At 43.0% G+C, this 16,054-nt stretch overlaps 1 protein-coding gene across 3 annotated transcripts in view; it reads left to right on the plus strand.

Moving 5' to 3' along the window:
* The window catches only part of RRAGC (Ras related GTP binding C), a 136,869-nt gene extending 127,640 nt beyond the window's left edge, over positions 1 to 9,229 (plus strand). For all 3 annotated transcript variants that reach the window (XM_086956432.1, XM_086956433.1, XM_086956431.1), the window contains one exon: positions 7,554 to 9,229. In XM_086956432.1, the coding sequence (XP_086812558.1) occupies positions 7,554 to 7,705 (152 nt within the window). In that variant the 3' untranslated portion in view covers positions 7,706 to 9,229. The remainder of the gene's footprint in view (positions 1 to 7,553) is intronic.
* Positions 9,230 to 16,054: the final 6,825 nt, after the last annotated feature.

Raw genomic sequence — 16,054 nt, forward strand, 5'->3', positions numbered from 1 at the left:
GTTATGCATGAACTACTTTAAGAAGAGTTAAAAAGGCTAAAGAAATCCGGAGCCAATTTAAGAAATGTGGAGCAGTTCAGGTCTGCAGTGTAATGAACATATCTTCACCATACCACCAGGCAATAATTTAAGAGGATTACCAACCTTTGATTTCATCTGTCACACTGCTTGAATCTTTATCAGTTTCAAAGGGTGCCTTGTGGCCTTGTGTTTGAAGCAAACACATCCCTTTTCCATTGATGGATATGGAATGTAGGTGAGGTGTGTTTTGTCAATATTATACAATGGTCTATGGCTAGAACCAAGAGGAGTATGATGGAGTCTTAAATTAAGGGGGTAGTTTAGTGGATAGATTACAAGATTTACATTTACAGTTGTAATATTTCCACTGGTAGAGAAATCTGGCCGCTTAATTGTAGAGAGAAGTGGATGGGCAATATTCCTGTCATGTGGGTGAGTAATTAGACAATTCAGAAAGTTGATTATGAGCTGGCTGTTCAAGGGGGTATATTGGTGAAAATAATGGAAATGGTTGGCCTCTTTTTAATGAGTTAAGTGAAAAGAGGCTTTGTAATGACAAAGTTGAGCTTATAGTCGATGTAGATTTGTGTAAAATAGACGGATATGTAATTCCCAAAAGAGTCTAGGAGAGAATTGGCATGTCTATTTTTTTTCTTCAAATATAAATTGAATACAGATGGGTAAATTGACATTCTCTGCGTATTCATCCATAACAATCAGCAAAAACTGTAAATATAAAGGAATTCAAAAAATGTAAAGCTGGTTGTTCGTGGGGTTGTAGGGAGAGGTTAAATCCGTTTTTGTAACATGGTTGCTGCTGTGAGATTCAACACTCCAATCATCCTTACATGCATGAATCCAGACCAGAAGACCTCATACATACCTTGGACTTTTATTTGAATTGAAATGTGACAAAGGTCTTTTGTAGTGTTCTTGCAACCCATGGGGTAAATGCAAGTTTCTGGTTGTTTTCTGACTTTCGAAATCAAGGCTGCTGTCTCTTTATAGAGCCATGTACTTTATTTTTTCAGTGTGTTGCCCCACCACTGGTATAGTCTACATCAGTGCTTCTTACCCTTTTGACTTCTTTGGACCCCAACTTAACCATTACTGTGACCCGGGGGGGGGGGGGGAGGGACCTATTGAATCAGTATTGGAGTCCAGGGACCTACTGAGTAGTTACTTAAAGCTGGGAACCCTGTCCAAAGCCTTTGAACTAAAAACCAAAACAATACAAAAAGACTATGAAACCAGTTTTCATCAAACAAATATACAAGTGATCAAATATTGGATTTAATTCACAAACCAATATATATTTTTTTACATTTTGGGAAGTTGGAAGCCCTTCTAATTTCAATTGAGGCCAGTCATTGTCCCTACTATATTCTGTTTGATGCACTTGCCCTGTTCCTATGAATCGATCTGAGGATTCTAACTTAATTTTTTTATGTTTCTACTGTTTTTATAGATACATTTACAAATAAACAACTAGGCCTACAGTAACCCCTTAAGTGCTGCCTCGGTGCATTGGCCGACGGCAGCGCTGCGCACGACCATTGGACGTCCATTCAGCACTAGTTCCAATGGACAGCGCAGCACTGGGGAGGGATGTTTCCGAGCATCTATGAGGGTAAAAACCACCTCAAACAGTAACCTCCCATTCCCACCTCCCTCCCACATTATCCCACCCCCACACCAGAACAGTGGCATGGTAAACAGCAATATATTACACATCAGTATCGAGTGCTTCAAAGAATCTAAAGCGTGGCAACAGTGCAGGATCAAGCATCCTAGTGTCTGTGGGTATGTCTTATCCTGGAACCCCGCATTACAGTATGAAATGACAGGACCCAATAGTTTGTAAAAGATCTTAGGTGTGTCCACTAAGTCATTTGCAATTGTCTCCTGCCCAACTGGTTCCAGAGCTTGTGGAACCCAAATTCACATGGAGGGGTGGTTGGTTTCCCCCAAAGAGAAGAAATGGTGAACTTGGCAGCGAGGGTGAGATGGGATATTTATTTATTTGCTTGCACTGGAATGGAGTGGATAATATCCTGTAAAGGATCTACTAAACTGGACCAGTTCAGGGAGCTTGTCTAGGTTTCAGCCCTGGATCTTGGAGATTGCAAGAAAGATAGCATCCCAAAGGTTTCCCTGTCTGAGAAATGACCACAGCATGAGGGTGCCTATATCTCCCCATTCGCAAGTCTGGGGGTAGGTGTAATTGATGATTTGGCGTAAGATGCCAGCATATCACAATTATAGAGGATTTACCTGCCACTAGTATGGCAAGCGAAATTTAGTGCAGAGGAACTCCTCTTGCCACCATCTGGCTTCTAATATAAGATCATTCTCCCAGTGTAAATCAAAGGATGATTTTACCTGCCGTCCCCTGTTTGTTGAGTATGCCTTAAATGCTAAAGACGTGGGCCTAGTTTAGAGTTTGGTGAATTGGATACTTGCTTCACAAACGTGATTGATGTCTCATCCTCTGTTACAAGCGCCTCTAAATATAATGCTCTTGTAATACGATGGACGGGATATCTTGTCACGGTTGTGATGGAGTATCACATCTGCCAAACTCTAAATTAGGCCCCACGTTTTTGAAGGAGGAGAGGTGCAAGAGGAATTTCTCAAAGAGTGCAGGTGCGCTCGTAGCATGAGCTTTGACATTACTGTGTGACACCCAGTAGCCAATTTCTAGGTAATGAAAGTGCTTGGCTTCTGGAATGCCATATTCATGTTTGATCTCTTCGAAGGTTTGCAGTTGGCCCTCAGCGTAGAAGTCCTGCAGGTGAAAACAATCCCTCTCTCTCCGTATCTGGAAGACCTGTGTCGGCTGTCCCGAAGCGACTACGTGTTGTGTACGATTGATGTGAAGAGAGAGGGAGACGAGATCAGACACTGTTGGGTTTGACAGCCACAGAATCCCAAACTGCTTGAAGTCTTCTCTGGTCTCTGTACCGCTCACTGGGCGCAGGTGCATCAGCCAGAACTAGTCACCTCATTAGCTCAAGGGAGCCTTTTCCAAACAAAAAGAGGGTGGAAGCAGACTACCTCACATCCCTGCACTCTGTTCGCCCCAATGCATCATGGTAAATGAAGTGCATGCTAACACTTGAGTGGCATTTTTCACCCTTTTTCGTACAGAGACCTGAGCAGATTTTGAGCAGCGTTCCCCGCACCTTCATAATGACTTATTGCTCTCTACTGATGAATTATTAATCCAGAAACGCTGGTCTAGAGTTACACAGCACAGGCTGCACCAACAAGGGTGAACAATGAGACTACTACTGAAATAAGTGTTATCATGCACTGCATTTACTAGTTGGGCAAATGAAGTTCTGGGAGGTGAGGCAGTGGGCTCAAGACCACCTCCTTTTTGAAATGGGTTAGGTCCATGCTGGTTTTGGGAATCAACTAAATAAATATCTCAGCAATGCATGGCGTCTCTTCTCTCTGTCATGAAGGTATTGATTAGGGTAGGATGGAGTTGAGGAGCAAAACGTTTATAGAAGACGCGGACTAAACCTGTTGGAGCTCTGTGCTATAAGAAGGATTAATGGCTGCCAAAACATCGGCAGGTCAGATGAGTTCATCGAGTTCCACAGCAAAGTCTACAGAGAATTAAGGTTGGGTGACTGATCTCAGGAGCGGCGGATGGAAGATATTAAGTAGGCTGCATACAAGGACTAATAGAAGGAATGGAGGCTTGGAGATCCCTCCCTCTCTGGTAATGTGCATGGTGTCAGCATTTGGGATTTCAACAGTAAACCTGCAGTGTTGGTGTCCCTCAGTTTGTGAGAAAACATAATATCAAGTTTGCTGGCCCCCTCATGGAAACTGGCCCAAAATCTTGTGACGATATAATTGGCTGTCTAGCTCCAGTGTGTGTAACTGACCCCGCACTGCCAAGACCTTCCACCACATTGGAAGGTGAACATTTATGTTGTTGTTCAAGGGCCGCCAATTCTAAAGTAAACTGGGATCTGGTGAGGTCACGAATGTGCTTAAGTCTAGCTGTTTCCTGGATGAAGTTCCTCCTTATAGCTGCTTTGAGGGAAATCCAAGCTGCGCATTTGTCTACGTTCTCTGTGTCATTGAGAGTCTGGTCTTCTATCAGCTTCTGGCATATCTTGGATACTACCAGCAGGTCTCAAAGAAGGGAATCGATACAGCGCTATGTCCCCTGTTGTTGTTATCTCCAACCCTCTCCCATTAAAGGGTCAGCGAGCCACTGGTATGGTCAGTGGCCGTTTGGGGGAGTTGATCTGCCTCTGCTATGATGTGCTCGAGCCTCTTGTCCGACAAAAGAAGGCTGATCTGAGCATAAGTGCAGTTTGCGGATGAGTAGTGAGAGTTATCTATAGTGAGGAGGTGGCATGTGTGCCAAGCATTGAGCAACTCCAGCGAGCCAAGCCCACACCTTCGACAATATCCTCAAGGTCCTGCAATGGCTCTGGTGTGATCTTTCCTGGGAGGCATGCAGAACGACGCTGAGGACCTTCACCAAAGCAACAATTATCTGGAGTGTGTGCCTCAAAAAACTTCCTTCCTATGCTTTTGGGCATAGATTGAAGCCAAACAAATATGTTCAATAAAGTTCACTGACCTGTAAGATGGTACTCGCTGTGTCTGTCTTTTTAGAACAAGAAGATATGTGGTATTACCATTGGAATGCTTGGGATCACAGCCTGTGTGTCTGTCCCTAAGAGATGAGTTTCCCACGGAAAGTAAATATGTGCTCAAATATAGTCAATTTCACCTATTTGCCCTGGATTTTAGTTTTTATTTTGGACCCCCTCTGACTTTATAGGTGACTGCTTTCAATTGAGTTTATGTAGTAGTTAGGTTCCAGTAACTGTAAGGAAGAGAGGGCAAATGTCTACCCCGCGCCAATACGTACTTTTTGGAGTGAGTGGTAGTCTGTGTGCAAACCCCCCACCCCGTCAAACTTTCAGAAATGTGAAACCTCATTAATCGCCAAACAGTTTGTGTAAACAAACCCGATAGAACCATCAAAGTGAGATACCATACCATGAGCATGGAAGCTTCCACCTCCCGGCAAAGAAAATGAGAATGGGAGGGTTAGTGGCACTGATGACACTATGAAGTAATCCCACCCCACCACTGCCTGGCCCAGCCCACACAAAGGGGGAAGCCCTAAGTAGCAGTTGTGATCCCGACAAGAGAGGTCCATGGTGCCTCTTGCTGAACCGGGGCCACAACATTCATCTGATTGTTGTTCCCTCTTTGCTTCATCAATGGCAGTCTGTTTGATGTGTTCCAGAAGCTGGAACTTGGCTGACGCCTCCCCTCATGCCAAAAATGTCTCTGCCAGCCAGAACCACTAGACTGTCAACTGACAAATTCAGGATCTGTTTAACTTCCTGGAGGGAGGCTGTGACGTGGGTGCAGATCTCCCAAGTATAGAAAATGCAGAAAGGATGTGCCCACCTATAGTTTTTATCACAAGACATCAGGAAGTCCATAACAGGATTAAAGTTGCGCAGTTTTGCAATGGTGCTAGCCGATAGATCCTAAAAAAGGACTAGCTGTGCACTATTGAATAAGATTGAACCTCAACAATCTTTGAGCATAATCTCTTCTTTTTATGTGAAGCAGTGAATGTGGGTTAGAACATCCGGTGTGTCTTTCCTTACTCTGCAGAAAGGCACCACTCTATTCATCCTTGCCAAATAGATGGGGTTGCCATTGCTTCTTTCCAGATGGTTTGGAAGAGGTGTGAGGTACGTGGGAAATGAGCCTCTGAGACACTAGTTGGGACTACCTGAAAGCGAATATTGTTGCAACCGTACCTATTCTGAAGATCTTCCAATTTCTCCTTTAAGCTAATTTGCTGATCAGATACTTTTATGCAGTGCTTTGCACGCTCAAGTTTGTTTGTCCATAAATTGTTCAGTTTGTTCCACATGCTCATTGAGGTCCCACTTAAGGGCGCACAAGCCTTGTTGGAGGTCCATATTGACCACCTTAATGTCATCCTACACCTCTTGAAATAGTTGTAGGAGAAAGCCTTTAGTGATGAGCCCGAGTGAGGTCCTCAGGAGTATCGCTCTGACCCTCAGCTGGGTGTGTTGCTGTGGGGGTTCACCCTGTGATTATTGTGAAGGAAGAATTTGTTGGTTTTTTCTTGGGGCAGGCTTGGGACCAACTCTCACAGGTCCAGGACCTCCATCAGTACCCAGGGCAGGGTCTTCTCCCTACAGTCTCCAGCTCAGTCCAAAAGCAAAGATGCCAGCAGCCCAGGGCCAGCAGCTAGTCCGTCCCCCTCCCTCTCCTCCGGTGACATGGCTGTGTTAAGCCCAAAAAGAAACACTGCCATTTTACATGCATACTTTCCTTAAGTTGCCCTTATTTCTACGCAATGACTTTTGACACACATTTGCTTGTGTGACAGTGCAGGATTGGTTTCTCGAAAATATTACTTACATTTATACTTTGTAGGCACACTATTACTATACCTTGAATATTAAGTTCAGGGCCTAAACGCACAACGTGCAAAAGTTGTTGTTTGTTCGTCGATAAGGCTACTCAACTATCACAAGAGGATACAATGACCTCCGCACGGAAGCATGGATGCTGTTATTATTTATTTACATACATTTCTGTGTTAAAATCCGAGGAGCACTATGCTTTAGCCCCTTCGCCGCGGTGTAGGGGGGCGGGGGGCGCACGGCGCACGGCGCCGCGGTGCTAATGACGGCCCACGATTCTTTGGAGTCTGAGCTGCCATGTTCTGAGGTTGCCCAATCAGTTTGTAGCCTTTCCAGGTTTGTTTACCTATGGTGGTACTGTGAGCTAGCAGGGCTATAGACAAACCTTTCCTGAGAGGATGCATAAAATCAGTCTGTCACCATCCCAATGTTTATGTTGTCCAGCAAACGCACAGTTCTTACTAAGAAAGTAGAAGCTGTATAAACATGGCGCCACCAACGTTAGTATATTGGGTTCTTATTTAATGGATCGCCTGAGTAGTTCTCTTTTTTAGACTTCAGTTTCAAATTACTTCACATTTACAGAATGTTTTAAAATATTCTGTTGTACATTTTGCTTCCCTTTTTGTATACAGCTGATTAATCTGTTAATATTTAATTTTCTAAGCAGGCGCAGATTCTCTTCATAGGTTTTGTGGACCTCCAGGTGTCTTCGGAACACAGGTTAAGAACCACTGAGCTACATGCTTGCAGCAGTTATTGATCCCTGGATCCAAGCTGTTAAGACCTATTCAGTTAATGACCTTGTTATCTTTTGGTCACCTTGGAGCATTTGAGTGCCCATGACCTACATATCAAATCACCTTGGAGCATTTGAGTGCCCATGACCTACATATCAAATCACTGCCTAAACTGTTTTAACAGAATTGTGAAAATTAAATAAAACTGTAAAATACATAGTGGCATATTTATACTGAGAATATTAATAGCTTTCAAAATGTGTCATTCTCTTTGTATGGTAATGCATTTTCAAGTTTAAATTCTCATAACTTTTTTTTTTTTATCTATGCATAGGTTTGATAGACTACAATTTTCACTGTTTCCGCAAAGCTATTCATGAGGTATTTGAAGTGGGTGTTGCTTCCCATAGAACCTTCAGTCATCAAGCAAGTACCGCAAACCTGAATGCAGTGACTCAGAATGGTACACCTGCCAATGCAGTTTAAGTTTAAACAGTCCCATTGCCAACTTAAATCCAAAGGCAGAGACATGATGTGTACAAGGTCCGAAATGGAATAGCTGCTGTTCTGGTGCTGGCTCTAGTGGAAAACTCACTACACGTTCAACGTCTTTCTGCATCTTTGGTCATACAGCTCAAGCGGTCTGAAATCGTAAGAGAAGAGTGCGAATTTCACTCAGACTTTCTCTTATTACCTGTTTTTACGAGTCATTTGACTTGGGATTAAAAACTGCACTAGAGTTCCTGTGAAGATTATAAACCATGCTTATGAGCACCTTTCAACAATTCCAAATCGCTTAGATTGATTCATGTGGATGTAGTGCTTGCGTTTTAACCGATCGCCTTTAAAGGAAATGTGTATTTTTTGAACCTCAGACACATTGCCCCGACTGTTTACAATTTCAGTAGAACGCAACATTCCAAGAAGTCTCGATTTAAACCTCTCGAGTGGTGTGAGCCATATCGACAGTGTGCTGTGACTCAACTACAACTAGAAGAACTGCACACTTCTGTGGCCAATGACTACATGTGTGTGGTTTGGGACTGAATTGTGCTGTGGGCTAGATGTTAGTTCAAGTCTGTTCCTTGTTATCTGACCAAGTAAAGGCACCAATGGTATGAATCGGAAGACGTTTGTTCTTTGGAAAAAAGGTTGGCGACTTCGTTGTGACAAATGGATTAGTGATTTGTTAGAAAGACAGCAATGAGCATATTTCTTTATTGACTCTTATCTTTAAGGAACAATCATTTGAAAGACTTAATTCCAGCTGCCTTGCTTGGATGGATGACCAAAAATGTAGTTGAGTAATACTGGCCTTTTAAGATACGAATATTTACTTGAACTACTCGATCTGGAAATGCTTATGCAGAAGATGCCCAAAAATTGAAGTGAATTTTGCTGTTTTATTTACAGTGGTTTCCAGTATTTACAACCAGTTGTTGAAGAATGAAGTGCTGTGCCTCATTTTCCTTTGCAATGTTTCAAAACCTAGTAATGTTTAGTTCTGATGTATTTGTCGCCACACTTTATGCTCTCTAATTTCCCCCGTCCCCGTTTTTAAATTGGTCCGGACTTCACATTAAACAGCCTTCTAAGGTTGCTTTGCCATCAACCTTCCCATTCTTTGCACCTTTTAAGCACAGTTAGTAGTCCAATCCCTACACCCTCATTTTGGCAGTTTATACATACTCAAAATTAAACTAGCTGTGTGAGTGTTGAAGCTCAATTCCCTCAGCAACTGTTTCAAGTGAAGCACCTTTTTCGGATTACATTTGTCTGGCCGAAATCTGCTGGACCACTTGAGTACGTAAGTGCCACTGTATGATATGTTTGTATATAAAAAAAGAATCTATATACCTAAGGGTGTGACTGCCTTTGAGAGTTCTCTGCAGATAATTGTCGATGGTGTTGTGGCTTAGCACATACAAGGTTTATCAACCAAAAATGCTTTATTATATTTTTTTCACTGAAGTATGTATAACGCGGGCATTAATAAACACATTTGCTAAAGTTTATGTTTATTTGCAAGTGAAACTGAAGATTTGACTGTGTAGCGGAAGGATCCCATGCCTTTTTGATTTTTGTGTGGCAGTATTTTCTCAACCAAGACCCCAAATGTTAATCACTTGAGATCCTCTTTATTATATGACACTAAAGTTTGTTACAGATATCCTGCCTGTGTTAGTTAAACTTTGAGTTTTTATAGTATTGATTAGGATAATAGATAAGCATCACTCCAGCAGGTGGTAAATGTAAGGTTCCTTTTCAGCTGGTAGCTGTTTTTGCTCCATTACATTGCTCTCTTTGACAGGTTAGAACGTTTAGCTGCTAATGGTCTGCAGGAAAAAAAGTGTTTCCCAGTAAGAATTGCTACCAAGTTTTCAGTGTGTGTCCCAATAGGCAGTGCTGACTTATGAGCTTTTGACATTCTGACAGTTAATTCAAATATGTCCTTGTTTTTTAAGTGCCCTTCGTGGCAGCATTATCAGCACTTAGTCTACTGCTTGCTGCAACGCCAGAAATGTATGAACCCTATAATTAATGCATCAGACATGTAATAGTGCTTGATTACCAATACTATTGGTTGACCTTTTTGGTATTATCTAGAGGAATTAAATCCTTCAGGTGTTTCCCACAAGACAAAACTTGTATAGTAGGATTGCAGTATCCATTATAATGGTAAAATGCATTCCTGTGACTGTAAGTATTCAGCAAGCTGGTCATATGACAGTTAATTTGGAGAACAGATAAAGCATTGGCTAGACTGATTTAAATTATTGTTTTCGAAAGCATGATTTTAATCTAGATTCACATGTGCTTTATTGCCCTGATTTTGGTTGGAAATCTTCTTGTGACCTAACCTTTTTTGTTGCCTTGCTACAGACTATTTAGCTGTCGCATATTCATTTCAGACAGTAATTTAACATTTAGTTAAGAGTGTTGTTTGGGTCTTTCCTTTGCTCATTATTGGATTCCTATTTATTTTGTCCAGTTTATTTTCCTCCTTTGCATTCCATGTGTTTTTCTTTTTCTTCTGTCCCCCCTGGAACATTTTGTTTTTTCCAGGCTCTCTATTGGATGAGTTTTTCCTTCCACTCTTGATGTCGGGAAACTATTTTTCCTTTTGCATGTTCTTATATCATTAACCTTTTAGCACTCTATTTGTGATCCTGCCTCTCTCTTTCCTGTTTTCCCTTGTCTTCACATCTAGCCCAGCCTGATTCCTCAACTCAAAATGCTGATCCTATTAACGCCCTCAGTCTTTTCCTCTGGTCTCCCAAACTGTTGCTGATCCTCCATCTATACCTTGCTTCTTCTACTGACCGATTGATTATAGCGTCTTTCAGGCAAGTCATTCTGTGTCCTTTTCGTTTAAGTGTGGATAATCTTGTGGACTTCACAGACCCCGATTTGAGTTTCCTAAGAAAACTCAAACAGATAGGTGCAGTGAATAGCCACAGGACTAGAGGAGAAACCCTGATGACAGAAAAAAAATTCAAGGAGAAATTTAGATGTAAAGAGGCTCGAAGGACTTTGACCCTTGGCAGCACAGTAATAAACAGGGCTGATGGGGAAGTCAAATCTAAGAACCAATACAAAGGTCCAAAAGATGTGAGGGACTAAACGGTAAACCAGGGCAATGATTCCATTGAATAAACTCTCCAACTGTGTTTTGACAGAGTACAATCTCACTCTTCCCTGTATTGGGGCAGTATGGGAAACGGAAGGTGCTTTCTTGAATTGGTAAACTTGCTAGATGAACACAATGAAGATGACCATCTTTGTTATGTCTACTAGACTTCCCTTCCTATTAAAAAAAAAAACGTGGCTGAGGATGTGACTGAAGACCTCCTTACACTGTAGATACCAGAGAACCTCAAAAGAGGAGGCCTGTCACCCTCAGATCTTTCTGCAAACAAGCACATATGTGGTTGGTACAGAGAAGCACAGCCACCCACCCAGAGAAGGAAGGCCTGCTGGAACTCGAATTCAGCCTGAAGACTCCAACAACATTCCCCACCCTCTACAGCCAAGCCCTGGATTAGCCAAACAGGTAAGACGGATGGGGACATTCTGCCTCCCCTTGAACCCCTGTGCAGACTCAACACTTTAATCCCTCTTCAAGGCACCAGCTTTTCTGAGAGAGGTATGAAAGAAGCGATGTACAGGGCAGAGGCATCCGCCTCAGTTGTGAGATGCCTGGAGTGTGGGTATTTTTCCAGTGAACCAAAAACAAGAATCTCAGATGACTAAGATTTCATGCTCTGTTTGATTGACAGACAAATAATGAAATGGATGTACAACATGGTTTTCATTTTTAAAAGTTTGATGTATGTTCTATGATTTAGTTATCTAAATGCCACTGGATTAGTGAGTTTGTTAATAGTAAAATGTTCCAAGAAACATGGTTGTAGCTGACAAGATGTTCAGTGGGTTGGAGTCCTGAGGCTAACCCATACCTATCTCCTGGTTGCAAGGTCTGTGCAGGCAAGTGTGTGACTCATCAGTAGTCTATGGATTGTTTAAGCTCTAATGGTCTGGGCCATAGCTTTTTTGTTCCTACAGATGCTTGAAAAAGTCAGAAGCAACAGGAGCCAGACGATTGATGAACTAAGAGGAAGGTCCCATACGAAGGTGAAATCCTACCATTTCAGATGGATAAGACAACAATTGCAGAATGAGTGGTGTTATGGGTAAAATCTGCTAATGGTAGTTTTTCAAACCACGTGAATTGGGTAACATTACTAAAAACATCGCAGCCAACTGTTGCAGGCCATGGTTTATCCTTTAGGATTGCCCATAGGGTTGAGAATGATAACCGGAAGATTATTGGTGTCTCTTTTAAAAAAATATTTTTTATTTCTTAAATTATTTATCAACACTAACAGATTACAGTGCAGTGGATTAGTGCCACGATCGCTCTGTGTACATCAAAAAACAAAACATTTTCGTGTTACATCCCATAAAAATGATATTCAGAATGACTGGCTCGCCAATCCCTGATGTTAAACATATGTTCAATGTCTGGAAGTTTATTGCGTGTGAGGAAGTGTTACCTGTAGTGCTCCCAGTTAGTATGTGGTCCGCAGGATAGGCATGTGCGCAGTACGGGCCTTTGGAGAGAAAGAGAGTGTAATTTTAAGTGCAGTCCAGAAGGTTTTGTTCTCTGGACAGGCAAGCCGACATATTGCTTATGTCTGATCACCTTTAGGACGTCCTCCACAGCTACCCGTTCGTTATTCGCCTGCCACTCATGGAGGTTTTATGCTTGCGATTTATCAAGATCTTCATCCCATATTGCTCCATTTGGATCCCTCCCTTACCTTTGCTGGTTACGAGTCATGGTGTCCGCATCTACCCTGATTAAGGTACCGCAGCTAGTCCAGCACTGCTGGGGTCTGGCTAGCCTTTAATGCCATTGATCTACGTCTCTTAAATAACAACATGGCTAGGTCAGTAAGTCTATGAACGTATTTACCTTTAGATGGTCATGGTATCAATCCAAGCAGACAGTCGAGGTCTGTTTGGTATTACCAATCCAACTATGTCTGATACTATCACAGTCACCTTTTCCCATGTCGAGCTTAGCACTGGGCATGCTCACACCATATGATAAAATCTTTCCTCCGACTGTTGACACCTTGGGCAGGCCGAGGAGGTCCCCCTGTGCATGTTGTGCACGCTTTTCGGGTGAATATACGTTTTGTGGAGGTAATTAAATTGCATGTAATGAAATCTTGGATTTCTCGACACTCGCTTGGCTTGCTCTCTAATTTTTTGCCATTAGTCATCTGCAATGTCCTGGGCAAGTTCTTCCTCCCATGACGTCTTTGATACTGGGCGATGAATGGACGCTTGTGTCTTGAATAAGTTAGGCAAAGCTGTGACGCCCCTATGGGCCATGCTGTGAGTAAGGCCGCATGCTGTGAGTAAGGCCACCCTGCAGTGAGGCGGATACCTGCAGCTCCTCTCTCCCACGGTCCCACCTGGTCTCAGTACTATGCCATTATATGCAAGAAAGTGCCTGCATTCAGTCTGTATGTTTCTTGCAATAATTTAAGTTTGCAATCCTGCTTCCTCATACCACTCCCAAATAGAGGAGTTCCAGTTTCCTTCCAGGTTCTCACCTCATGCTGCTGTGCATATGGAGGTGGGGATCCTTGCTTGTAGTTAGTTCCAGCATTTCTTCGCAGTAGACATAAGCGTGTGGTATGTTTCCATTCACATGGTCTGGCTCATCAGCCAGGCCAGTACTGATCTGTCGCTAATGGCTGTCTGTAGTTCTATTCTCACCGTGTAAGTACATGCTTTCAGCCACCTCAGTGGCCCCTTAAGCTGTGTAGTATAGCTTGTATTCAGCCCCTCCCCCCGCCCCCATAGGCACTGTCTCTTGTACAGGGCAACCCGACTCCTGCCCTCACACCGTATCAAGTCCGAGAGCCCATTATTCAGAGCCCTAAAAAACGAGGAAGGGCGAAGCACCAGCAATGCGTAATAGCACAGCAGCTGGAAGAGAACGAGCATCTTGGCTATCGCCGCTATACCTATTGGGGACAACAATGGGGACCCCTAAAATCTTATGAATTGTCTAATCGATGTACGTGCTCTACCCAGGTTTCCCTCTATTAAGTCTGCATCTGTATAGGTGGACACCCAGATACCTAAATATGTTGTACACCTTTCGAGCCCAGCATGCAGGCACATCTCTTCATGAGGCCCCCATGGGCCTCATGGGGAGCAGGCCTGACTTGTTCAACTAACTCTTAGGCCCATGCTTCAACACACAACTCCAGTGCCTCCATCAGGATCGACATGGACTCACCAGCGCCTCGTAAGTAGACAAGCACGTTGAAGGCGTATAAGGATATTGCATGACCTGTCCCAAATGCTCGCCCCCTCCCTCACCCTGCTGCTTGCATACAAAGTCTACATGCCAGTGGTTCAGTTGCCAATGCAAAAATTAGCAGCGTATGCGGGCAACCCTACCTCGTGCCCCGGTGTATTGTAAATGGAACAGAGATGGTCCAGCCTGTTTTAACTCTAGCCAACAGCTATTTTAATCCATGCATGAAATGTTGGTCCAGATCCCGTGTCCTACGGAGCGTCAAGGAGATGACCAGCCCAACGTATTAAATGCCTTTTTGAGGTCCAGGGACTCCTATAGGCAGTCCTCTGCTGACCCTTTGCCATTGCTCATCAAGCTCCAGAGATGATGGACATTAGGGAAGGTGCTTCTACCCTGTATGAATACATTTTGGTCTACGTGAACCCATCTTCCCCACGAGAGGCAGTAGCCTGTTAGCCAATAGTTTGCCCAGCAACTTTAAAACATTTTATTGAGGAGGGAGAGTGGGCAGTAAGATCGCACAACCTTGAGATCAGGATGATTGGTGTCTTTTTATTGATGTAAACAAAAGCTGCCAGAAATGGGAGCCATTCTTAAGCTTCTACCGGAAATAATAGTTTGATGCAAACTATTAAGACTAAAACATCAACGATGAATCCTTTAGCCGTGCTTGAGAGCAGTGTTTTGCCTTAGATGGTGAAAAATCTGCCACCCTAGAAACGGTAACTATAATCACACATTAGCCCTTAGAAGGGAAGCTGATTAACAATGAAATCTTTAACTATGGTGTGCCAGGGGTGAGGAGCCACCAGTAATGCCTGCAGATACTCAAACGACTTTTGTGAATCCTGTCCTTGAACACATATTGCACATGTATGTACAGATGCATCAACATCTTGATGGATATTTGGCAACCAAAAAACCTGAAGAATTAGGTCAGATGTGGATTTCACTCAGCTATGTCCTGCAATAGCACTTTAAAACTCCTATGGAAGACTTTTATTGGAATGAACAATGCCTACTTGAACATACAGATGATGTCAAACGACTAGAGACTTGTGACAAAGGATGTCTTCCAATACTTGGGAATCGAATTGAGCCTGGGCGTCTCAAACTTGTTGGAAAAAAGAATGGACAACCCTAATAATTTTGTTTTGTAGTAGGTGTGTTGGTTCAAATTACACTTGTTCATTGGTATATTTTCAGTAAGGTGTATGCAGGCACATTTTGTGACGCAGGAATGTGTAGGATGTGAAAACAGAGATTGAAAGAAAACATTAGTCAAACAAGCTTAGTGACTGTTGGGATAAGAGAGTCTCCTGCTTAGTAAACTGACGTGCACCCATGCCATGAGTAACACGACTAAATGTGTTACTGGTATCCTGATGAGCCCAGCATGCACACAACCGTGGAGTTCCTGTTGATGTTGGATTAGAAATTAACTGCAAGACCACAGCCTGTCTTTGAGGTCAAAAGGGGTGCCAAAAGTATACTGTAGTCGATCAAAAACAACCTTCTGTGTCAGTTCAGACATGTCATCTCAGCAGTGGTGGCAGCATAATTCTCCAGTATTGGAGTGTCTTTCATAGATTCACATGCTTGAATATTCCCCGTCGTCGAAGTGTGAGTCCCACGGTAAATAACCTAGCAATGCAGCCATACCACAGGTCTCTATACATAGAGAAAGTAAAAACCATGGAGTTTTTCCTAGATAGACAATATATCACTTCTATGATATGTCTTAGTTATTAGGTTTTGGTCCAAATTCCGGCCAATCAGGCGCCAGCACCCTCTTAGAATGTTCTCCCCAGAGGCTCAGGCCCTCCGATTTTCTACCGCACGTCGTGTGAAGGGAGTCTCCCTGAGCTCTGCTCAGTTTTTTCTTCTCAAATCTCTCAGGAACCTAGTTTTGGAATGTCTACCACCAACAAGCCCCTTTTCAGGCCTTGCGGTAGCTGTGGAAAGCAGAGACTTCATTCTGAAGACCC

Source organism: Lissotriton vulgaris, chromosome 2_1 (genome assembly GCF_964263255.1).
Source record: "Lissotriton vulgaris chromosome 2_1, aLisVul1.2, whole genome shotgun sequence".
Classification (NCBI taxonomy): Eukaryota; Metazoa; Chordata; class Amphibia; order Caudata; family Salamandridae; genus Lissotriton; species Lissotriton vulgaris.